Genomic DNA, 26,899 nt, shown 5'->3' with positions numbered 1-26,899 from the left:
ATAATTTCAGTATCACTGATTTGTTTAGGCAGAAATACATTAATATATACAATAAAATGAAAATAGAAGAAGTAAAAAGTACAACAAAGACTCAAAGAATTGCAGCGCATTCCCATGTAAAAGGCCTTGGCCTAGATGAGGAGGGAAAAGCATTACCCACCGCTGCAGGTCTAGTTGGTCAAGAGGATGCAAGAGAAGTATGTATTTGATATAGTATAGTGCAGTGCTTTTCAACCTTTAAAAGAAAGCTTTTCATCCTTTAAAAAAAATTTCAAGTAACAATGAATGGGTATTGTGTAAAAGCTGTGAGCTTTAACCGATAAAAATGGATAGCTTAAGCTGCAATTGATTGCTCTTAACAACAACAGTAACTAAACTCGATACACAAAAAAAAATTAGCAGTCATTATTGTACTTAATTAAAGAATCGTTTGCCGCTGAATATTTTTTTAAATTTTAGCGCAATTAGGGACAATTTCTTGTTCCAAAGCTTCTCACATTAGTTCATCAAGTGTCTCGCTGCGGAAGACAACTCCTTTCTCTGTTTTTAATGTCAACAAGTGCACTAAATCCCTTTCTGTCAAGTAAGTAGTTTGCTTGGATCGCCAGGTCTTTGTAAGATCCGTCAAGTGCACCAACCCAAAATTTTGCAGGCCTGATATAGTTTGACGAATTATTTATATAAATCAATATTTAATATTTATGTGTTTAATAATCTAATTTAATGTAATTTCACTTATCTGTAGGCATGTGGTGTTGTGGTGGAACTCATTCGAAGTAAGAAAATGGCAGGAAGAGGAGTTCTACTTGCTGGCCCCCCTGGCACAGGAAAAACTGCATTAGCATTAGCTATTGCACAGGATTTAGGAAGCAAGGTTAGACCTTATAAGTGAGAATTGTGTACATTGCATGTTAAATATGAACCAAAAATAGCATGTTATTCATTGTTAGGCTTTTTCAGCTGTCTTAATATACTGAAGAAGGTGTGGGGATTTACTGCAAACGTTTTGCAAGGTATAAAATAGGTAATTTTTTTTCGCCCAATGATGACTCTCAGGTTATGAATATATCACAGTCACCAATCAACTAGAATTTAGCGAAAATAATGATCAAAACAGTGAAATACATATACTTTTGCACAATGACAATGAAAAAGCTCTTTACAGATAGAGTGCAGTGCTAACTTGCTCATTCTTGTGCTTGTAGTAATGCTAGCCCAAGAGTCGCCAAACTACAGCCAGATCTGGCCCATGGGGTCGATTATTCCGCCTGCAACATATTTTCTAATCAAGGGGGAATTGTTGTTCATAGCAACATTTAAAATAAATAGTGTATACAACTCCCCCCCCCCTTTGATAGGCTCTCAGCCCTCATGGCCCCCATATAAAAAGTACCTAGCATTGTTTTTAATGTGTTTTCACTTGTTTTACTTCTCCACATAAATAACAAATACAGCCATTAAATGTAGTCCAACAAATGAATGCAGTTACTTTCTAAAAAATTACCAATTCAGTCATTTTTTTTAAAATTCACCTGAAGTCATTGCAAAACTTGTTCTTGTACTCCATCAAGGTATTTTTTATATTCGGCTCTGTTTTGTAGTGAGCCAAGCGAATATCATTACATATGTCAAGATTTTTACTGGAATTTGTTTTATTGCACGCCTGCTCTGAAAACTCAGCTTCTCAAAGATATGGAGTTGCGAACTAAACGCACATTACTACGGCTTCTTGCTGAGTAATGAGTATGAATCTTGGATATAGATAAAAAAACTTAGTCATCACTTTTGTTATCAAATGCCAGTTTCATTGCATTGGTAAAAGCGGAAGAAACTTACAGCCTCTATCATTTGTTTGTGTTTCATAACACTTACTGGATTCTATTCTTGGCATGTAGTCGATAAAAACGGAGGTTTATAGTTTGCCACGATAAGCTATCTGCTTGCAAATAAAATAAACTATTCCTAATACTCCTAGCAATAATTCTAGAAAGTTTAACTTGGAAGTAGGGATCTGCAAAGTAGAATCCAAAGGTATTCTACAATATTATGTTTTGAATCTTGGGTAATTGATTCAGAATGTAAAATCCTAATAATTTTTTGAAAAATTATTCAACTTTTGTTTTTTAGGGAAGGTTGACAAAACAGCAATTAATCGCTAAATTACTTGCTAACATATGTATATTGCGAAAAACAAATTAAAAAAAAAACAATTACAAATGACTTACAAAGAACTCGTTTAAATTAGAGCGCATAACTACACTCAAAACTAAACAAGAAGATAATACATAATAGAAACACCAGTTTGTTGCCAAAACTTATTTTTTGCCCATGTAGTGAGTAAAATGAAAAACATTGTTTTGTTTTAATTCCACTTCAGTACAAATGTGATATGTAAAATAGGCTGTTAAATAACACCTTTTTTCACCAAATTCTAACCTTAATTTTCGGTTAACAAGCCCCACAACTAGATAAACACCAATATATCAAGCAATGTACATTTTTTATCTGTGCCCAATGCGTGACTTCCCCCTCTATGTCTAAATTAAATTTTCGTTTTAAAACAAATAGCCCAAAGTTGATTTTTTTTCTTTATATTAAATTCAACCTAAATTGCACTTTTGCGCACAACTCCTAACGTAATAACAAGTTCGTTAGCATATTTGTTTTATAGCGTCATATTACGTGTTCCTATTTTTGATCCGGCCCGCCACAACATTTTAAGTTCTCATGCCTTAAAAATTATTTCCCAACCCGGTTCTACAGCATCTGCCAGTTACCTAACTAAAGCGTATCACTGCAGTCAGGCTGTACTTTGTCACACTTTTAAAAATCTCTTTCTTTCACAGGTCGATCAAATATTGTGTTAACAACCTGGAAGATTCCTATAAAAAGCTACCAATTTTCTAAATTTGCATTAACATTTATATTAATTATATGGGCCGAAAATTTATTTTCGGGACATATCTTGTTTTTGCCGTTATTATATGGGCCGAAAATTTATTTTCGGGACATATCTTGTTTTTGCCGTTATTATATGGGCCGAAAATTTATTTTCGGGACATATCTTGTTTTTGCCGTTATTATATGGGCCGAAAATTTATTTTCGGGACATATCTTGTTTTTGCCGTTATTATATGGGCCGAAAATTTATTTTCGGGACATATCTTGTTTTTGCCGTTATTTTTTTTTGTTTCCTATGGTTTCCTATGGTTTGTTTCAGACCGACTTTTGTCCGAAGCTTTATAGAAAAAGTAGACATCGTAGAACCTTCAAATTGTCAGACATGGCGTAGAGTGGTATGTAGGTGCTTTGTAAAAGTTTATGAGGCTGCACTCCCAGGGGCCTTTGCTTGGGGGGTAAAAACCTGAAATATTGCGTTTTAGCACTTTGTAGCTAACGACAGCCATCTAGCAGCAGAAAAACTTTCATACAGAATTCGTTCATATTCGCTTGCTTTGTCCAGCTCGCGTCGCGACGAGGCGGCTGCTGGCATCCCTGCTGCGCCCTATTGTCCCGCGCGTGCAACATTTGTGTTGGAAGTGGCTTGCCTAGTAAAACTATGCACATGCGACTTGCCTTTCATAAAGAGGCCTCTCTAAGTAAAAAAACCTATTGCTCTTACAACACAAAATATTTTACCACCGCAAATTTAAATGCGAATCCTACAGGCAGTGTACACATCTCTGTTAGCACATGTTGTAATTGTTGCACCATTCAAACATATTAACACCAGGTCTAAGCAAATATAATTATACAAGGGCCGCAACAACAAAAAGCTTAAGTTTAACGCATTCTTAACGACGACGTTACAAAGCTACGTCATAACATGGCGTCATAAATCAATAAATCTTGCGTTTATTGGATTTAAATTGGCAAAACTTTCAATATAAAACGTGGCTTATTAGGCACATAAACGTGTTTGCATATTGCTCAAAACTACAGATTTAAACTCTGTTTCAACAGTGATTGCTCAGACCAAGGCATGGTAAAAATTTACACAGTAAAAGTTGGAAAAAGTATAGCAAACCATAGACGTTAAATCATTTAGAGAGAATGAAAATATTGACTTTTTAAACATGCTAGCTGACCACAATGTAATAACATGGCCGTAAGCAATATCTACGTAAATTTTTATTGATCAAATGTATGTTTCGATCATTTGCCAAAATCTACGCCATATTTGAACCCCCTTCGCTTCAAAGCCATAAGTTATTATATTATTTACACAACTTATAATTGTGTGTAGATATGTTGAATTGGAGTAACATACAGAACAGGTGCAAATAGCAAATATTCTCCAAATACGATGTTTCCAATATTCTCCAAATCGTATTTCATCGTATTGTCGCGGTAATACACAAAGAGGTAAGGCCGTGAATAAAGTTTCACCCACCGTAAAATTAACGGAGGGAAGCATTTCGAGTAGGGATGTTCAAGGCAGAATATCGGCGACACATTTATAATGCTTGCTTTTAATGCGGCGTCAGCATTTTTTAGGGCGACCAATTACTTCGCGATAAGCTTCGCTTAATAATTAAGTGTCAATAGGGTGTATTTACCGCCGCAAGTTTAAATGCGAAATCTTAAGGCAGTCTACGCCTCTCTGTTAGCACCTGTTGTGCATCTTGCTCCAACCAGCATACCAACATCAGGCCTAAACTTATCTAGCAAAACTTTCGATTTAATAGTTTGCGTATTAGGCACGTAATAGTGTTTTTCATATTGTTTGAAACGACAGATTTAAAGCCTGTTTTAACAGTGATTGCTTGGACCAAACTATGGTAAAAAATTACCTAGTGAAAGTTTGCAAAAGTATAGCAAACCATAGGCGTTAAACCATTTTTAGTCTTTAAGAGAATGATAATATTTGATTTTCAAACACGTAAGCTGGTCAAAATTTAATAAAATAGCCATATGCATTATCTAAGTAAATTCTATTTATCAAATATATGTTTCGATCATTCCCCAAATTCTACGCCATATTTGAACCCCTTTCGCATCAAAGGCATATTTTAAGTGGGGAAGTTTTCGGCCCATATCTGTTTTTGCTTGCAGAAACAAGTTAAGGAAAATGAAAAACAAAATATATAATATAAAGTACACAATACAAAATATTAAAAAAAAAATTAAAAAAAAAAAAAATTAAAATAAAGTAAAAATTGAAAATAAACACTAAGCCCTGAAAATATATCCCCTGACAAAATATACAACAACCGCACCCCCGTCTAGTTCTTTTTTGGTTTCCTATGGTATGTTTCAGACCGAGTTTTGTCCGAAGCTTTATAGAAAAAGTAGACATCGTAGAACCTTCAAATTTTCAGACATGGCGTAGAGTGGTATGTAGGTGCTTTGTAAAAGTTTATGAGGCTGCACTCCCAGGGTCCTTTGCTTGGGGGGTAAAAACCTGAAATATTGCGTTTTAGCACTTTGTAACTAACGACAGCCATCTAGCAGCAGAAAAACTTTCATACAGAATTCGTTCATATTCGCTTGCTTTGTCCAGCTCGCGTCGCGACGAGGCGGCTGCTGGCATCCCTGCTGCGCCCTATTGTCCCGCGCGTGCAACATTTGTGTTGGAAGTGGCTTGCCTAGTAAAACTATGCACATGCGACTTGCCTTTCATAAAGAGGCCTCTCTAAGTAAAAAAACTATTGCTCTTACAACACAAAATATTTTACCACCGCAAATTTAAATGCGAATCCTACAGGCAGTGTACACATCTCTGTTAGCACATGTTGTAATTGTTGCACCATTCAAACATATCAACACCGGGTCTAAGCAAATATAATTATACAAGGGCCGCAACAACAAAAAGCTTAAGTTTAACGCATTCTTAACGACGACGTTACAAAGCTACGTCATAACATGGCGTCATAAATAAATAAATCTTGCGTTTATTGGATTTAAATTGGCAAAACTTTCAATATAAAACGTGGCTTATTAGGCACATAAACGTGTTTGCATATTGCTCAAAACTACAGATTTAAACTCTGTTTCAACAGTGATTGCTCAGACCAAGGCATGGTAAAAATTTACACAGTAAAAGTTGGAAAAAGTATAGCAAACCATAGACGTTAAATCATTTAGAGAGAATGAAAATATTGACTTTTTAAACATGCTAGCTGACCAAAATGTAATAACATGGCCGTAAGCATTATCTACGTAAATTTTTATTGATCAAATGTATGTTTCGATCATTTGCCAAAATCTACGCCATATTTGAACCCCCTTCGCTTCAAAGCCATAAGTTATTATATTATTATACACAACTTATAATTGTGTGTAGATATGTTGGATTGGAGTAACATACAGAACAGGTGCAAATAGCAAATATTCTCCAAATACGATGTTTCCAATATTCTCCAAATCGTATTTCATCGTATTGTCGCGGTAATGCACAAAGAGGTAAGGCCGTGAATAAAGTTTCACCCACCGTACAATTAACGGAGGGAAGCATTTCGAGTAGGGATGTTCAAGGCAGAATATCGGCGACACATTTATAATGCTTGCTTTAAATGCGGCGTCAGCATTTTTTGGGGCGACCAATTACTTCGCGATAAGCTTCGCCTAATAATTAAGTGTCAATAGGGTGTATTTACCGCCGCAAGTTTAAATGCGAAATCTTAAGGCAGTCTACGCCTCTCTGTTAGCACCTGTTGTGCATCTTGCTCCAACCAGCATACCAACATCAGGCCTAAACTTATCTAGCAAAACTTTCGATTTAATAGTTTGCGTATTAGGCACGTAATAGTGTTTTTCATATTGTTTGAAACGACAGATTTAAAGCCTGTTTTAATAGTGATTGCTCGGACCAAGCTATGGTAAAAAATTACCTAGTTAAAGTTTGCAAAAGTATAGCAAACCATAGGCGTTAAACCATTTTTAGTCTTTAAGAGAATGATAATATTTGATTTTCAAACACGTAAGCTGGTCAAAATTTAATAAAATAGCCATATGCATTATCTAAGTAAATTCTATTTATCAAATATATGTTTCGATCATTCCCCAAATTCTCGGCCATATTTGAACCACTTTCGCATCAAAGGCATATTTTAAGTGGGGAAGTTTTCGGCCCATATCTGTTTTTGCTTGCAGAAACAAGTTAAGGAAAATGAAAAACAAAATATATAATATAAAGTACACAATACAAAATATTAAAAAAAAAAAAAAAAAAAAAAAATTAAAATAAAGTAAAAATTGAAAATAAACACTAAGCCCTGAAAATATATCCCCTGACAAAATATACAACAACCGCACCCCCGTCTAGTTCTTTTTTGGTTTCCTATGGTATGTTTCAGACCGAGTTTTGTCCGAAGCTTTATAGAAAAAGTAGACATCGTAGAACCTTCAAATTTTCAGACATGGCGTAGAGTGGTATGAAGGTGCTTTGTAAAAGTTTATGAGGCTGCACTCCCAGGGGCCTTTGCTTGGGGGGTAAAAACCTGAAATATTGCGTTTTAGCACTTTGTAGCTAACGACAGCCATCTAGCAGCAGAAAAACTTTCATACAGAATTCGTTCACATTCGCTTGCTTTGTCCAGCTCGCGTCGCGACGAGGCGGCTGCTGGCATCCCTGCTGCGCCCTATTGTCCCGCGCGTGCAACATTTGTGTTGGAAGTGGCTTGCCTAGTAAAACTATGCACATGCGACTTGCCTTTCATAAAGAGGCCTCTCTAAGTAAAAAAACCTATTGCTCTTACAACACAAAATATTTTACCACCGCAAATTTAAATGCGAATCCTACAGGCAGTGTACACATCTCTGTTAGCACATGTTGTAATTGTTGCACCATTCAAACATATCAACACCAGGTCTAAGCAAATATAATTATACAAGGGCCGCAACAACAAAAAGCTTAAGTTTAACGCATTCTTAACGACGACGTTACAAAGCTACGTCATAACATGGCGTCATAAATAAATAAATCTTGCGTTTATTGGATTTAAATTGGCAAAACTTTCAATATAAAACGTGGCTTATTAGGCACATAAACGTGTTTGCATATTGCTCAAAACTACAGATTTAAACTCTGTTTCAACAGTGATTGCTCAGACCAAGGCATGGTAAAAATTTACACAGTAAAAGTTGGAAAAAGTATAGCAAACCATAGACGTTAAATCATTTAGAGAGAATGAAAATATTGACTTTTTAAACATGCTAGCTGACCAAAATGTAATAACATGGCCGTAAGCATTATCTACGTAAATTTTTATTGATCAAATGTATGTTTCGATCATTTGCCAAAATCTACGCCATATTTGAACCCCCTTCGCTTCAAAGCCATAAGTTATTATATTATTATACACAACTTATAATTGTGTGTAGATATGTTGGATTGGAGTAACATACAGAACAGGTGCAAATAGCAAATATTCTCCAAATACGATGTTTCCAATATTCTCCAAATCGTATTTCATCGTATTGTCGCGGTAATACACAAAGAGGTAAGGCCGTGAATAAAGTTTCACCCACCGTACAATTAACGGAGGGAAGCATTTCGAGTAGGGATGTTCAAGGCAGAATATCGGCGACACATTTATAGTGCTTGCTTTAAATGCGGCGTCAGCATTTTTTGGGGTGACCAATTACTTCGCGATAAGCTTCGCCTAATAATTAAGTGTCAATAGGGTGTATTTACCGCCGCAAGTTTAAATGCGAAATCTTAAGGCAGTCTACGCCTCTCTGTTAGCACCTGTTGTGCATCTTGCTCCAACCAGCATACCAACATCAGGCCTAAACTTATCTAGCAAAACTTTCGATTTAATAGTTTGCGTATTAGGCACGTAATAGTGTTTTTCATATTGTTTGAAACGACAGATTTAAAGCCTGTTTTAACAGTGATTGCTCGGACCAAGCTATGGTAAAAAATTACCTAGTGAAAGTTTGCAAAAGTATAGCAAACCATAGGCGTTAAACCATTTTTAGTCTTTAAGAGAATGATAATATTTGATTTTCAAACACGTAAGCTGGTCAAAATTTAATAAAATAGCCATATGCATTATCTACGTAAATTCTATTTATCAGATATATGTTTCGATCATTCCCCAAATTCTACGCCATATTTGAACCCCTTTCGCATCAAAGGCATATTTTAAGTGGGGATGTTTTCGGCCCATATCTGTTTTTGCTTGCAGAAACAAGTTAAGGAAAATGAAAAACAAAATATATAATATAAAGTACACAATACAAAATATTAAAAAAAAATTAAAAAAAAAAAAAAATTAATATAAAGTAAAAATTGAAAATAAACACTAAGCCCTGAAAATATATCCCCTGACAAAATATACAACAACCGCACCCCCGTCTAGTTCTTTTTTGGTTTCCTATGGTATGTTTCAGACCGAGTTTTGTCCGAAGCTTTATAGAAAAAGTAGACATCGTAGAACCTTCAAATTTTCAGACATGGCGTAGAGTGGTATGTAGGTGCTTTGTAAAAGTTTATGAGGCTGCACTCCCAGGGGCCTTTGCTTGGGGGGTAAAAACCTGAAATATTGCGTTTTAGCACTTTGTAGCTAACGACAGCCATCTAGCAGCAGAAAAACTTTCATACAGAATTCGTTCATATTTGCTTGCTTTGTCCAGCTCGCGTCGCGACAAGGCGGCTGCTGGCATCCCTGCTGCGCCCTATTGTCCCGCGCGTGCAACATTTGTGTTGGAAGTGGCTTGCCTAGTAAAACTATGCACATGCGACTTGCCTTTCATAAAGAGGCCTCTCTAAGTAAAAAAACCTATTGCTCTTACAACACAAAATATTTTACCACCGCAAATTTAAATGCGAATCCTACAGGCAGTGTACACATCTCTGTTAGCACATGTTGTAATTGTTGCACCATTCATACATATCAACACCAGGTCTAAGCAAATATAATTATACAAGGGCCGCAACAACAAAAAGCTTAAGTTTAACGCATTCTTAACGACGACGTTACGAAGCTACGTCATAACATGGCGTCATAAATAAATAAATCTTGCGTTTATTGGATTTAAATTGGCAAAACTTTCAATATAAAACGTGGCTTATTAGGCACATAAACGTGTTTGCATATTGCTCAAAACTACAGATTTAAACTCTGTTTCAACAGTGATTGCTCAGACCAAGGCATGGTAAAAATTTACACAGTAAAAGTTGGAAAAAGTATAGCAAACCATAGACGTTAAATCATTTAGAGAGAATGAAAATATTGACTTTTTAAACATGCTAGCTGACCAAAATGTAATAACATGGCCGTAAGCATTATCTACGTAAATTTTTATTGATCAAATGTATGTTTCGATCATTTGCCAAAATCTACGCCATATTTGAACCCCCTTCGCTTCAAAGCCATAAGTTATTATATTATTATACACAACTTATAATTGTGTGTAGATATGTTGGATTGGAGTAACATACAGAACAGGTGCAAATAGCAAATATTCTCCAAATACGATGTTTCCAATATTCTCCAAATCGTATTTCATCGTATTGTCGCGGTAATACACAAAGAGGTAAGGCCGTGAATAAAGTTTCACCCACCGTACAATTAACGGAGGGAAGCATTTCGAGTAGGGATGTTCAAGGCAGAATATCGGCGACACATTTATAATGCTTGCTTTAAATGCGGCGTCAGCATTTTTTGGGGCGACCAATTACTTCGCGATAAGCTTCGCCTAATAATTAAGTGTCAATAGGGTGTATTTACCGCCGCAAGTTTAAATGCGAAATCTTAAGGCAGTCTACGCCTCTCTGTTAGCACCTGTTGTGCATCTTGCTCCAACCAGCATACCAACATCAGGCCTAAACTTATCTAGCAAAACTTTCGATTTAATAGTTTGCGTATTAGGCACGTAATAGTGTTTTTCATATTGTTTGAAACGACAGATTTAAAGCCTGTTTTAACAGTGATTGCTCGGACCAAGCTATGGTAAAAAATTACCTAGTGAAAGTTTGCAAAAGTATAGCAAACCATAGGCGTTAAACCATTTTTAGTCTTTAAGAGAATGATAATATTTGATTTTCAAACACGTAAGCTGGTCAAAATTTAATAAAATAGCCATATGCATTATCTAAGTAAATTCTATTTATCAAATATATGTTTCGATTATTCCCCAAATTCTACGCCATATTTGAACCACTTTCGCATCAAAGGCATATTTTAAGTGGGGAAGTTTTCGGCCCATATCTGTTTTTGCTTGCAGAAACAAGTTAAGGAAAATGAAAAACAAAATATATAATATAAAGTACACAATACAAAATATTAAAAAAAAAAAAAAAAAATAAAAAATTAAAATAAAGTAAAAATTGAAAATAAACACTAAGCCCTGAAAATATATCCCCTGACAAAATATACAACAACCGCACCCCCGTCTAGTTCTTTTTTGGTTTCCTATGGTATGTTTCAGACCGATTTTTGTCCGAAGCTTTATAGAAAAAGTAGACATCGTAGAACCTTCAAATTTTCAGACATGGCGTAGAGTGGTATGTAGGTGCTTTGTAAAAGTTTATGAGGCTGCACCCCCAGGGGCCTTTGCTTGGGGGGCAAAAACCTGAAATATTGCGTTTTAGCACTTTGTAGCTAACGACTGCCATCTAGCAGCAGAAAAACTTTCATACAGAATTCGTTCATATTCGCTTGCTTTGTCCAGCTTGTGAAGTGACGAAGCGACTGACCGCCTGCTGCGCTTTATTGTCCCGCGCGTGAGACTTTCATTGTGCGAAGTGGCACGTCCTAAACTGGGCTCGTTCGACTTGCATTTTAAAACGAGGCTTCTCTTTAGTAAAATTACTTAATGCTGTTAAGAAACAACTTATTTTACCGCCGCAAATTTAAATGCGAAATCTGGTGGCAACTCTAATCCAACATATCAACACCAGGCCTACACAACTTAAAATTGTTTGTTGATATGTTGGATTGGAGTAACATACTATACAGGTGCAAATAGCAAATATTCTCCAAATACGATTTTTCCAATATTCTCCAAATCGTATTTCATCGTATTGTCGCGGTAATACACAAAGAGGTAAGGCCGTGAATAAATTTTCACCCACCGTACAATTAACGGAGGGAAGCATTGCGAGTAAAGATGTTCAAAGCAGAATATCGGCGACTCATTTATAATGCATGATTTCAATGCGGCGTTTTTTTTTTTTCGGGCGACCAATTACTTCGCGATAATCTTCGCCTAATAATTAAGTGTCAATAGGGTGTATTTACCGCCGCAAGTTTAAATGCGAATCTTAAGGCAGTCTACGCCTCTCTGTTAGCACCTGTCGTGCATCTTGCTCCAACCAGCATACTACCAACATCAGGCCTAAACATCTAGCAAAACTTTCGATTTAATAGTTTGCGTATTGAGAACATAATAGTTTTTTCATATTGTTTAAAACTACAGATTTAAAGCCTGTTTTAACAGTGATTGCTCGGCCCAAGCCATGGTAAAAAATTACCGAGTAAAAGTTTGCAAAAGTATAGCAAACCATAGACGTTAAACCATTTTAAGTCTTTAGGAGAATGATAATATTTGCTTTTCAAACACGTAAGCTGGCCAAAATTTAATAAAATGGCCATACACATTATCTACGTAAATTCTATTTATCAGATATATGTTTCGATCACTTCCCAAAATCTACGCCATATTTGAACCCCTTTCGCATCAAAGGCATAAGTTAAGTGGGGAATTTTTCGGCCTATATCTGTTTTTGCTTGCAGAAACAAGTTAAGGAAAATGAAAAACAAAATATATAATATAAAGTACACAATACAAAATATAAAAATAAAATAAAATAAAAAAAATAAAATAAAGTAAAAATTTAAAATAAACACTATGCCCTGAAAATATACCCCCTGACAAAATATACAACAACCGCACCCCCGTCTAGTGTTTTTTTGCTTTTGATCTCAACTGTCTAAATTTAATCTATCATGGTCTTCTTGATTTTTGTTACAAGCATAAATGCTTAGGAATGATCTTAATTAAACTTAATTATATATTTACACCGACGTTCAACTAGAAAAATTAAATGTTTGAAACTTAGGGGAAATGTCTGAGTACATTTAATTAAAATGGAAGTTCAGATAAATTGTAAAATTGTTTATTCGGCAAATATTTTTTTATTTAATGTACCAGCATTTCCATAACCTATACAATAAATCATCATCGGGACAATACTATTACAACCAGGCGTAAGATATATATAGCAGTCTAACAATAAGGAAAACACAATGGAACACAGTTTACAAGACAAGGAAAAAACAAGATAAATCTTATAAAAGGACAATGCGATAACAAGGCTGCAGCTTTCTAATGACCGTTACTGCACAAAAAATTACAAGCAGGTGCAAGAAATGTGCCATGATAGATGATATTAACATGATCGTGTTCCTCCAATGATTCTAAAAAGACACAAAGTTGAGATGAATTAAATGGCTTAAATTTACCCATCCTATTTCAAGATTGTATCAAATCCCTAAACAATACAAAAAAAATCAATTGAAGGAATGTTTGCTCAGGGTTCAACAAGTAGAATTTTGTATACACTAATGAACTTTTTAAATGGAGCTGTGGACAGTGGCGTATCCAGGAGGTGTGGGTTCGGACCACCATATTTTTGTAAGTGATTGGATGTTTCAAACTGAAGCAGAGGTTTTAACTGCGACTGTCCAACACGTTTCACAGTCGCCATTTTTATGTATCTGAATATTATTTTCTTATTTATGATGTCATTATAATCACTATTTTATAATATAATACCTGTCACTATTCATGGCGTCACTATTCATTAACGTCACATGGAAAAGAAGAGAATTCCTCAAGTAAAATTTCTGACCAACTTTTTTGGATTTCTGGATACCCCCTGGTTGTTGAACAAGGATTTTACGTAATTTAGGTTTCACATCTTATTTCGTAAGTTATAGATCAATTTAGTGCTGAGAAATGTGCCTTAAATGCTTCAGAATTAAGGTACTGATTTTGTGGAAAGTTTGCAGCCATTTTTATGGAACTTTATTCAAAGTCAGTCTCTTTATTATAGAATTAGTCATCAATACATATTAAGCGAAAAGTCTTAAAAATAAATCACATAAAAAAGGAAATTTTCAAACCTGGTTAAATCCCTAACAGCTGTATTGCTAAAATAACCCATTAACCAAGTCCAAGTCACGTTTTCATCTGCAAGATAGATTGATTGTAAGAGTGCCTGAAGGCACATTCTGGGATCCTAGGATAATAGATTAAAATTTTCATCTGAATGAAGAATCTGTCTCGTGTGAATGGTAAAAATACGATTGTTGTATTGTATTACATCAAATGTTAAAAAGTAACAAAAATCACTGTTGACAAATGAAAAATAATTTTGTTTAGATGATGAAAAATATAAAACAATGTAATAAGCTAATAAAGCTTACTTTTTATACTGCGGTATCCTGATTTTTGTAAAGCAAAACATAAAATTCACTCTTGCAAATATTTATTTCAATATAAACTGTCAAGAGATATTCAAAGAGTAAAACGGAAGCATAGACCATAATTTTTGTCAAATAATGTGTAGCACGAAAATATTGGATCATCTTTCCTTCACTTTCAATTATAAGGTTTATTTGATTAAATGCTACTGATTTTGCACATCATAAAATATTCAAAAACAAATTTTTGGTTTTAAAGGTCAAAAGGCCAATCATTTTAAAAGCATTTTGTTTTAAACCATCATTGTTTGACATACTTTTTGGTTTAACCTTTTTATTTATGCTTAAGGTTCCATTTTGCCCTATGGTTGGAAGTGAAGTATATTCGTCTGAAATTAAAAAAACTGAAGTCCTAATGGAAAACTTCAGACGTGCTATTGGTCTTCGAATCAAGGAAACCAAAGAGGTCTATGAAGGAGAAGTTACAGAAGTTACACCACATGAAACTGAAAATCCTATGGGAGGTAAATTATTTTTTATTTCCATAGGTTATCAGAAGCCATTACCAATACTTGAAATTTTAAAACTACAAATCCAAGTTATTTGTTGGTGTAGATCCGGGTGTTTCATAGTTGCTTGCATTGCAGGACACAAAACTATTTAGGATTGCCGCCATGGGTGACAACTGACAACCCCTTATCAACTTTCAAAAAACTTGTGCTACTCCCAAATTTGGTGTATTAAGTTAGAAAAACTTTTTGACAAAACTGAATGACATTGATGATTGTTTTGGCAAGGTATTTCTCAACTAAACTCTAAGCTCTAAAATGATAATAGTAAAACAATAACAAACTGAATGTTTGAAATATGCAGATATCTCCTTGCCCTTACACCAGCCTTTCTTAACCTGGGGTAAATTTCCTTACTTTATGGGGTAAATTAGCTATAAATCGAAATATCCACATCAGCTGAAGAGACAAAAAAATAGTGCCAGCTGTAGGTATTGTTAGCATAGTTTCCTAGAACTGCTTTTTTGAAGCTAGTCTATAGTACCCTATTGATTTTTTATCGCCTTGTATTGATAACGTTATGCTTCGCTAATTGATAATTTTTTTAGTTTCTTGACAATATCCTTATCTTTCAGTTACTTCATTAATACGTCATATACTGTTTGAATAAATCAGGTTCTTCGGCAGTCACGGCATAGATTAAGGCAGTGGTCTCCAACCTGTGGGTCGTGACCCCAAGTGAGGTCGCCATAACTCACCATATTCGTAATGTTTTAGTACGATTTGTTTATTTAGTTTTCTTTACAATAAGGTATAAAAATTGCTGTTTTTAGCTCTTAAAGACGTGCTATATCAGTTAACGTACATTTGACAAAATTTGTGTTTTTTGATTTAGCGCAGCAAATGTCGCACTTTTTTTACCTTACACGTAAATGATGACAATGACTTCAACTCCTGGACTCTAAAGAATATTTGCTACCATTTGAAGTCATTGTCATCATTTACGTGTAAGGCAGGGGTTCTTAACCTTTTTTGTATGTTTTACCCCTTTAACAAAGATGAATATCAGATTTACCCCCCATTATATAAAATAGTTCTCATCTATTAGAAAAAGGAAAGTAACAAATTACATCAGGTATAATCAATGCGACGGGTTCCCTTGCGTTTGGCAACGAGTTGTTGTCAAAACATTCCAGTTTGGTCTATTTTTTTCATTTCAGACTGAACAGTTTTGCCTGAAAAGCGCCAGTTTTTGCTCATCATAATTGGATGAGAATTTGCTAGGTGCCTTTTTAAAAGAGCTGGTTTCATGGTACTGTTTAACAATGTTTCCACGCATGAGACACACTGAGGAACTTAAAGACCATTCTCAATAAAATATGTAAATCTAAAATTAAAATAATTTTTCTGGTACTTTCTCTTCTTTTGGGACACGCCATTTTTAAGATTAGATTTTTTGTTACTTTTACATGCTATAATAATCAGTCAATGAGTTCTTTAAAGCCTTAATCATTGGACTAAAAAGAAACTTGGCCAGTTAAGCCATACCCAGTGACAAAATTAGGCAATCACATGTATAACCAGCACTGAAATTTCAAAAAGTGTATCGGAACTTTCAAAACTGCTTGCAGACACGTTCTCCAGTGGTCTCCATTCTTTGAAATAAGCGACCCCAATTTAAATACGATGTAATCAGAATTTACATTGCGACCCCATTTTGGAGACAATTATAGGCAATGTTAAAATAAGTGCTAGAATGCAGCAGAACGGGCACCTACTTCGCCGGGGAATGTATTCATAATGACAAGTAAAAAATGTTTTTAGCGATAAGCCTCTTCGCCTGTTTGTGTTTCTAAGTGAATATGCTTTCTAATTTGGCCTGTGGAATGCAACCTCAGAAAACGCAGATGTTTTACTAGAAATCAACAGCATTTGTTATGATGTTACAAATGAGGGACGATTTTAAACATCTCCGTCTACTGTCTACATTTGACACACTTGTACATGTAACTTGGTGTGGTTTTAGAAAAAGTGCGACATTTGCTGTGCTAAATCAAAAAACACAAATTTTGTCAAATGTACGTTAACTGATATAGCAGGTCGTTAAGAGCTAAAAACAGCAATTTTTATACCTTATTGTAAAGAAAACTAAATACACAAATCGTACTAAAACATTACGAATATGGTGAGTTATGGCGACCTCACTTGGGGTCGCGACCCACAGGTTGGAGACCACTGCCTTCTATGCCGTGACTGCCGAAGAACCTGATTTATTCAAACAGTAAATGACGTATTAATGAAGTAACTGAAAGATAAGGATACTTTCAAGAAACTAAAAAAATGATCAATTAGCGAAGCATAATGTTATCGATACAAGGCGATAAAAAATCAATAGGGTACTATAGGCTAGCTTCCAAAAAGCAGTTCTAGGAAGCTATGCTAACAATACCTACAGCTGGCACTATTTTTTTGTCTCGTCAGCTGATGTGGATATTTTGATTTATAGCTAATTTACCCCCTAAAGTGTGGAAATTTACCCCCAGGGGTAAATTTACCCCAGGTTAAGAAAGGCTGCTTTAGACTTTTCTGCCTTAGTCAAAGTCAATCATTATTAAGTTCTAGTTATTTAAAAGAGAAATATATTTCGCCACAAAATAAGGCATCAATATTCTCTTATTCAAATAGAATCCGTATTCTGGTCCGTTTTCTATTTGAATAAGAGACTGAGAGTTTTTATTTTGGCACGGAAGTTGCATTACAAGGAAACTTAACCATGCCTCCCAAAATTATACTCTTAGCCAAGTTTAACTGTGTAAATAGAAAATTAAACAAATATTATTTTCAGTCAAATGGCACTATGCATACTATAGCATGTTGCGCCAGGTGACTTAAAAACTCTACAAGATCAATTTCTGGTAAATTAGACTTTAAATCACATTATTTTAAGCTTTCAATCTCTTTTATGTGCTCATGTATCACAAATCCTTTTGATTAAAGTTTCGCGAAATTAGAACAAATAAACACAATTTTTTTAATAGATTTAAGGTCAGCTGCATATTTGCGATCTTATTTGCATGACCCCCAAAACAAAAAACCTGGATCCATCCCTGTTGTCATAGTGGTTTCACATTGTGGACCTTTAATAAGTTTTTAGAATTACCCAAATTATCCTGGGATCCTCCAAAGCTAGCCTGTTGTCACATAAGAAAAAAGTACTTTCCGTAAGGGAAAACTTAGCTAAGTTGGCAAAATGTATATTTTACATAGTGCCAATTGTACCATAAATAGAATGTGAATTTTTAAATGACAGATAATAAATAAAAACAGGCTAAGACAAAACGAGAAAACCAAAAATTTGTGATAAAATGATTTTTGTAGATAAGATAAAGATAGCTTTAAATTCGATTTTCAATATGTAAAAAATTGTATTTGTTGTATTGCAATGACAAAGTTCAGCAAACATACCTACCCAAGTTTACAGCCCTAATCTGTTATGTTAACCGAATGTATATAATGTTGCCACCAGAAAGATCTACCTAATTTTTGTTTTATTGCTATATAATATGAATATATAAACTGTTGCTACCAGGCATGTTAATATAAATCAAAAACAGTTCCTCTGGTAATTGTAATTGACAATTACAATTACCAGAGGAGCTGTTTTTGATTTATATAATATGAATATGTTGTACTCTTTATTTTAATTTATTTACCATTCAAGTATATTTTACAGGTTATGGAAAAACTGTCAGCCATGTTGTTATTGGTCTTAAGACTGCTAAGGGAACAAAGCAGCTAAAACTTGACCCATCTATATATGAAAATATTCAAAAAGAAAAAGTTGAAGTTGGTGACGTTATTTACATTGAAGCCAACAGTGGTGCCGTAAAGGTAATTTTCTAAACAAACACATCTTTTGTTTTGATCCCTTATTATGTTAAACCTTTAATTATTTTGATCAGAGACAAGGCAGGTCAGATACCTATGCAACAGAGTATGATCTGGAAGCAGAGGAGTATGTTCCCATTCCTAAAGGTGATGTTCACAAAAGAAGAGAAGTAATACAGGATGTAACGCTTCATGACCTGGATGTTGCAAATGCTCGTCCCCAAGGTGGACAAGATGTTATGTCAATGATGGGCCAACTCATGAAACCAAAAAAAACGGAAATTACTGGTAAATTGAGGTCTAATCATCTTGGGCTTAATAATCTAAAAATAATAAAAAACTATTAAAATGTGATGTTCTTCAGATAAACTGCGGACAGAGATTAACAAGGTTGTAAACAAGTATATTGACCAGGGGGTGGCTGAACTTGTTCCTGGTGTTTTGTTTGTGGATGAAATACACATGCTTGACATTGAGTGTTTCACTTACCTTCATCGAGCCCTTGAGTCCCCAATTAGCCCCATTGTTATTTTTGCTACAAATAGGGGTCACTGCACAATAAAGTAAGTACTCATATTTAACAACATTAGGATTTTATTTCTGCATAAATTAAACAACAATAGAAGTAGCTTTATTGTTATGAATTATTTACATAATAATTATTTAAATTTACTTGGGTAAGTTTTCGTTTTTGTAGGTAGCATCTAAAAAGATATATAAACTGTAGCTACCAGTCATAGTAATGTTAATCAAAAAAATAATATCTAAAAAGATGTTCATAAATGATTAAAAAAGGGTCTGTAATTTGTTGCTTACACCTTTTTTAACTAAGCATTATGTTTTCCCAAGGTATGCGACTAACTATAACTATTTATCCATGTAGTAATAAAAACCTTAAGGTGTTTGGATGTTAAGTATTTAATTTTGTTGTCCTACTACTCTTCAGGGGAACTGATGATATTGTTGCCCCCCATGGTATTCCACTAGATTTGCTTGATCGAATTTTGATAATTAAAACCATGATGTATACCAATGAAGAAATGATGAGAATCCTTACAGTTCGTTCAAAAGTGGAAACTATTCAAGTTTCTGATGAAGCCCTAAAACGATTTGGGGAAATTGGAAGCAAAACTTCATTAAGGTTTTATTCTGTAATTTTATACAAATTTCTAGTGGTGTTGTGTTAGGGTGGTAACCAGTGTTCCCGATAAGCACTTTTTTTTGAAAATTTTGGGCACTTTTTTTCACGGAAGTGCACAAGCAAAAAAAAATTAAACCTTTTTTTTACTAAAATTCGACTTCCAGTCGTCTCCTTTAGCCAACATTATCCTTATTTTGCAAAGATTATTACATCTAATACCTTAGTTACGCCATTTTTACTTCACGAAAGTTTCGAAAAAGTGCCCAAATTAGTTCTATCCGAGCTACGAACGGACGAAAAAGTGCCCAAATGAGTTTTATTTCAGCTACGTACGGAACAAAAAGTGCCCAAATTAGTTTTATTCGAGCTATGTACGGCACAAAAAGATACCAAATTTATTTTATTTTAGCTACGTACGATCAAAAAAGTGCCCAAATTAGTTTTATTCTAACTACGTACGACACAAAGAGTGCCCAAATTTATTTTGTTTGAGCTACGTACGATCAAAAAAGTGCCCAAATTAGTTTTATTCTAACTACGTACGACACAAAGAGTGCCCAAATTTATTTTGTTTGAGCTACGTACGATCAAAAAAGTGCCCAAATTAGTTTTATTCTAACTACGTACGACACAAAGAGTGCCCAAATTTATTTTGTTTGAGCTACGTACGATCAAAAAAGTGCCCAAATTAGTTTTATTCTAACTACGTACGACACAAAGAGTGCCCAAATTTATTTTGTTTGAGCTACGTACGGACAAAAAAGTGCCCAAATTAGTTTTATTTGAGCTATGCACGACCAAAAAAGTGCCCAAATTAGTTATATTTGAGTCACGTACGGACAAAAAAGAATATTTTGAATACGTTTTCGGTTTGTCCGCGACGCAATTGGCAGCTTTCCACGGCGCAACGGTAAAGAAGCGCTGATCTAGTTGAAAATCCAGCATCAAAACGTTAACAAATGAGACGTAGTAAAATCGTTCGCGCGAAGCGCGAAAAATTTTCGCAATTGTGTAGTTAAAATAGTCAAAAAGTATTTGAAATGAACTCGTGTATAGTTTGTCAAAGAGGCGACGGGCCCGATACATGAGGTTGCCGACCCCAGTCTTACACCAACATCTGATATTAACGCAGACAACAAACAGCGAGAAACATCAGCACCGTCTAACTCGACGTTTTCAGAGAGAAAAAAGCGGAAACCGCTTGATACATATTATTAATTGTCGAACACACACTTGCTGATTAGCCAACCCGAACGAATAACGAAAGGCGAGAGAGAAAAACTATCTAGCGTTTACGGTCGACCAAACAAAAGACGAAAAACGGCTTTTTGATTTTGATTTTGGTTTCGCATTAGCTCCAGACGCGTGACCCAATTTTTTTACATTTAAAAACACGCAGCTTCGGACGGTGAGTAAAAACTCCGACAAAAACGAACAAAAAACGATAATGTCACTTACGAAAAGGGGGGGGGGGGGGTCCGAACCCCCAAACTTAATCATCATCTTAAGCATATTTCTTCAGTCAATTTAGTGCATTGTCCAAGACTTCAAAGTCTAAAAGTCAGACTTTCATCGTTTGGATGTCCTAATTGTCGTAGACCTTTTTGCTTCGAACTGCACTAATTTCTGACGGATCGGGTGGTAGTTTAGTAACTGTGAAATTTGGTTCGTGATTTTGTGATTGGCAAGTTTTTCAGCTACTAATTTTGATCAGTTCACGATGCCTATAGGCTCATTTAACTCATTAAGTTGTGCATAGAGGTTAGATACCAAGCCATGGTTCTCAGTAACTGGATTTTTTTGCGATACGAGCGAATCTTTCGTTTTACAACTTTCTTTTGTCCTAATTTGGAGATTAATTTTAGCTCAAGTTGTCTGTGTTTAACACTGTATGTTTTGTGGTATAGGAAAGTACATGCTTTGTATAAAAAACCTCGCGTCGTAATAGCCTTAAACTTTTTCAAACAAAATTAATGCAATTATCTGCGATATGCTTTTATTTGCAAAAAGGAACTTTTCATTCTGTTTTTTAACGCCTAAAAGGTTGGGACTTTTCGAAGATAACACTTTTAGGCACATTGTTTTGGTAAAACAGTGAACAATGCAAAATTATAATATACCCCAAAAAGCAATGTTGCGTGTTGTGTCAACTAAAGGAGTAGCTTGGATTTATGTAATATAAACCGGAAAGACGCGAGCGCGAAATCCTATTTTAATTAAAGCTATTAACTGAAGAAAAATGCGTAACCCGTTTAAGTCAAAAATGCTTACAACCGCTGCTCTACGCGCGATATTTGCTTTGACCATTGGGCGGTTACACCACCGCGCTACGCTTGACCAAGTTCGCCACACAAACTACTAAGCGAAATCGCGCCTTAAACGAGCAAATAAAGAGACTAATTTCATGTCTGGGAGAAATTAATTAAGATTATTGCGACGCCCCGTCTCTCCATAGGACTTGCAATATAGAAAAGCGGATATAAGCAGACTAAAAAAGTGAAGACCAAAAAAGGTCGAAAATTTGGGCACTTTGCGCACTTATTTTCGGCTTGTGCGCAAAATTTTGGGCACCTGCGCACATGGTAAAAAATTAGAGGGAACACTGGTGGTAATCATGACCAACGCTCCCTCTCGAATAATTTTGCCAAGCTATGAATTTTTTTCTTGAAGTGTGAAAGTTTTCTTACTTTACAAAACGCTGTTTTCTGGACATACTTGTAACCATAGGCTTTTGTATGTCAAATGCTAAGATTAGCATGTTTGCCCTGAGCCACCCATGGGCAAAATCTAAGCATTGTTCTAAATCTGAGCTACCCAATTGGAAAATTGAGTAACGGCCACTTATTCTTATTTTAGCACCACCATACACCACTTTTAGGTTACATGTTAACATTTATTTAGAAAGGGAAGAGATTTACTGACTCATGCAACTTTTACTTTTTTTTTTCTCCCCAATTTATATTTCTCCGTGCTCACTACGCATTAAAAGTCCCCTTAAGTTAATCTTTATTGATACTATTGCGATGACTGTCTTTCGACCACTTTCTTAGTTTGCTTTTGCTATAAAAGTTTAGTCGATACCATTGATTCATATATTTGTTTATAAACAAAATCGTTTATCCAGTTCATCTTATCTTCATCTGAACAACAGAAGGTGCGTGGCATCCTAAAACCCCTAAAACTAGTTCATGCACCCCAAGAGGTTCACTTACCCCACTTTAAGAACCACTCACCTATTAAAAAACGGCAGACATATGTTTCAACACTCATTTGAGTCTATATGCTGTGAGATTTTTAATTCCTAGGGCAATCAGGTATTCTAATTAAAAAAAAAACAGTTTTTACTGTGTTCTTGAACATCATTAGGAGAGTCATAGTCTTGAAATATTTACATCGATTACAAAGCGAGCACAAATTAATAAACATCTAAGCAAATTTTGTCATTATCCGTACAATATGAGGAGCGTAATTTTAGTCTTGTTGGAGTCTTTTAGTGACTGGGTATCTATTCAGCACAAAAGGCATGTATACTATGGTATCTCGCGTCGTGTGACTCATACACACGACAGTCCAATTTCTGTTAAATTAGACTATAAATGCCGTTATTTCAAGCAATATTAGAACATATGTTATGTGACCTCTGCGTCGCTTATCATTTTAATTGAAGTTTTACCACTTATAAGAAATAAACGTATTTTTCATTAAACTGCAGATTTGCGCTGGAGTCCAGGTGTTTTTAAGGTTAATTTTATTCTGACATAACTTTCTGATAATTTTCATCTCAACCCCTAAAAAAATCCTGGACCCCCCCACATTAATTTTACATTCCGAAATGTCTTCAACACAGTAAATATTCCTTCTGAATTTTTATGCTCGACTTTTAGGGAGCCTAAACTATCGTCTACGAGAAGAGATACTTTAAATTAATCCTCACTTGTAATCCTTAAAAGTCATCTTTACAAAAACGTTGTTCTCAGACTCAAACATTCGATACACAACAAAGTTGAGAGATAATGTGTCGCCTGGTCTGGTGGCTCGTTTGATTTTAAATTCGCGCTACAAAAACGTGTTGTTGTTTTGTAAAGGTTCCGCATAAAACTATTTTTATTCTGTTTTTGTGTTTTTACCTAAACTATAAGCCGCGTAAATATAATCCCAACCAACAGTTGTAAATGTCCAAAGAAAGTATAGAGCTTGATCAGGGGCGTATCCAAAAATCCAAAAAGGGGGTGTCCCGAATTTTCAATTTAGGGAATTCCCCGTTTTTTGTCTGACGTTAATGACGTCATAAGATAGTAACAGATATGACGTCATAAAATAGCGATTGTAATGACGTCATAAGTAATGTCACAAACAGTCAATTAAAGTCCAGCAAAAGCAAACTTTTAGACGCAAAACGCACACGTGCGTTGCCGACACTCCTGCCAGGCGCCAGCTGCGAAACCGCTTAGTGTGCAATGTTAACTGTAGGCGAAAAACGAAAACAAGATCGCGAAATATATGTCATTGGTTTTGGTAGATCCACGTACGGGATTACGCTAAATTACAAGCACGTCTTTCGCCACATGCAATACTAAACGAAGACCGTTTTTCCCCGGTGTTATTTGATTAGCGCAACATCTGGAAAAAAGCCACTTCAATAGTTATCTAGTTGAGTGTTTTTAACCTTTTTAACTGAGCGCACACCTGGCAAGCGAAGCGAGCGCGATTTTTTTAGGGGGGAATAACGGCATTTCTTTTAAATTTCTTGCAAGATTTTATTACATTGCCGAAAATAAAAATAAAAAAAAATTGAAAAAAATATATGTCCAATATTTTTGAATACGTTTTCCGTTTGTCCGCGACGCACTTGGCAGCCTTCCACGGCGCAACGGAAGGGAAGCGCTGTTCTAGTTCAAAAGACAACTTTGAAACGTAAAGGGCCGACGTAGAAAGAACTTTCGCGCAAAGCGCGAAAATTTTTCGCACTTACGTAGTTAAAACACTCAAAGTATTTAAAATGGACTCGTGTATAGTTTGTCGAAGAGGCAGAGGGCCCGATGAATTACAGAGACCGCTTGATTGATTGTTATTAATTGTCGAACACACACTTACTGATCAGCCAACCCGAACGAATAACAAAAGGCGAAAGAGAAAAAATATCCTGCGTTTACGGTCGACCAAACAAGAAACGAAAAGTTCGTTTTGCGTTTGATTTTGGTTTCGCATTTGCAAGACGCGTGACCCAATTACACTGAAAAAAACACGCAGCTTCGGACGGTGAGTTAAACCCTGACAAAAACGAACAAAAAACGATAATGTCACTTACGAAAAGGAGGGGTCCGATCCCCAAACTAATATTTTCGCCAAAAAAATACTTGCTAAGCCGTTTGTTTACTTTTTTCGTCCAGCTTTTTTCCCCGAGAGTTCGATAAATCTAATTATTTAAGTAATCTCGACAAAAGATTCAGCCATACAGTCCACAGCTGTTATATAATCTATAATCCCCATAAAACACAAAAATCTCGTTTGCCGCCCTAAATTATAAAAGCCAAATTTTTTAGCTGGATTTAAGTGTGCACAACTTGTTTATATTACAGTGCTAAATTACCTTGGGCCGTAAAAAAATATTCACTCAAAAATATATGCGGAAAAGTAACTCCTGCACCTGGCCACCTGCTTTAAGGGTGGTGACTCATTGTTAAAATCTTTTTGTTTAAATTTATAGATACGTGGCCCAACTTCTAACACCAGCTAATATACTTGCAAGAATAAATGGCAGGGATTCCATTGCAAAGGAAGACATTGACGAGATTGACCAACTTTTTTACGACGCAAAGTCATCCGCTAAGATTTTGTCGCAACACGGGGACAAGTTCATGAAATAGACTGGAATGATTTTAGTGTTTGTCGCTTTCAATTTGTGTCCTTCCTAGTTGCATTTGATTAAAATAAACAATACCAACTTTTTGTAAAGAGTTGTTAATTTTTTAACTGTTTTAACGCTAACTTTAGATATGTCAAATGTAAAATAGACAGAATTACAAGTATAGGCCTACGTATAGGAAGTGCACTTCTTAATTTGCAAGTATATAAAAAAAAGTTAAAAAAAGAAAAAAACAGTTAAGGCAGGTTTTTTTGTTAAAACCTGCCAAAATACTCGGGATTCGAGGAGTCGGTTTGTTTTGCTGGAGTCGAACTCCTGACTAGAGTGAGACCACGTAAAACTACCCGAGGCCCGAATCCGACATGCCCATGCGCAGTACCAATTTTTTTAACTAACATGGCAGCCAACTGGAAATTGTAAAGGTGGAATAGCATATTGTGGAATATTTTCCAACCATGAGTGAGTGAATGAACTATACATCACCCCCATAAGTGGATTGCTGAATATCCACGTTATTTTAGTTACGTAAATTGGCGGAATACATCAGGTTGTAGAGTCAGGGCCGGACTCTGAACTCCACAAATTCTCACATTTGACCGGAGTCGGACTCGGGTTTATATTTTTGGCCGGAGTCGGACTTTAGTTATTTTTAACCGACTCCGCAGCCCTGGTATTTAACATCATTTTTTGTGGGCGTTAAACTTGTTGTTTACGACTAACTCTTCGTATTACGTCACAATGCCCTAAAATTGGAGTGATGTTTACTGCGTTTAAGCAGGGCAGGGCTGCCACTCCTTGGGATATTTTCCGAGATGTTGGGATTTCAGCCTAGACCTTGGGATCTGAGGATATCCGTTCCATATCTTGGGAATTTTAATTTATTAGCAGGTTAAAATTACAAATATTTTTTTTTTACTTATATTCAAGTATACCGTATTTCATCAAAAGAATAATGAAGTGGCTATTTGTCTGGCTCGTGCTGGTACGCAAACACTCATTAGTGATTATTAGGGCAATTATTTTTTGACTTCAAAATTTTGTCAAAATTTACACGTTAGGTCAAAATTGTTACAAGTCAAAATCGATTAAAAATGCACATATATCATTACCAAAATTA

General features: G+C 35.4%; 1 protein-coding gene across 1 annotated transcript; it reads left to right on the top strand.

Annotated features, from left to right (window-relative positions):
- LOC146148572 (ruvB-like 1) lies at positions 1-25,865 on the top strand. Its single transcript, XM_083386652.1, has 8 exons — positions 1-197; positions 746-874; positions 14,728-14,902; positions 18,621-18,778; positions 18,850-19,063; positions 19,140-19,338; positions 19,722-19,916; positions 25,624-25,865. The coding sequence occupies exons 1-8, from the start codon at positions 57-59 to the stop codon at positions 25,781-25,783; spliced, it is 1,371 nt and encodes a 456-aa protein (XP_083242778.1). The 5' UTR covers positions 1-56; the 3' UTR covers positions 25,784-25,865.
- The last annotated feature ends 1,034 nt before the right edge of the window (positions 25,866-26,899 follow it).

The sequence above is a fragment of the Ascidiella aspersa genome, chromosome 4 (assembly GCF_963924565.1).
Source record: "Ascidiella aspersa chromosome 4, kaAscAspe10.2, whole genome shotgun sequence".
NCBI classification, from domain to species: domain Eukaryota; kingdom Metazoa; phylum Chordata; class Ascidiacea; order Phlebobranchia; family Ascidiidae; genus Ascidiella; species Ascidiella aspersa.
This window is presented reverse-complemented; position numbering and strand designations above follow the sequence as displayed.

Coding starts and splice junctions, on each gene's coding strand:
- LOC146148572 (XM_083386652.1), top strand. CDS start 57: ATGAAAATAGAAGAAGTAAAAAGTACAACAAAGACTCAAAGAATTGCA. Junction 875..14,727: donor CACAGGATTTAGGAAGCAAG/GTTAGACCTTAT, acceptor TTTATGCTTAAG/GTTCCATTTTGCCCTATGGT. Junction 19,339..19,721: donor AGGGGTCACTGCACAATAAA/GTAAGTACTCAT, acceptor ACTACTCTTCAG/GGGAACTGATGATATTGTTG.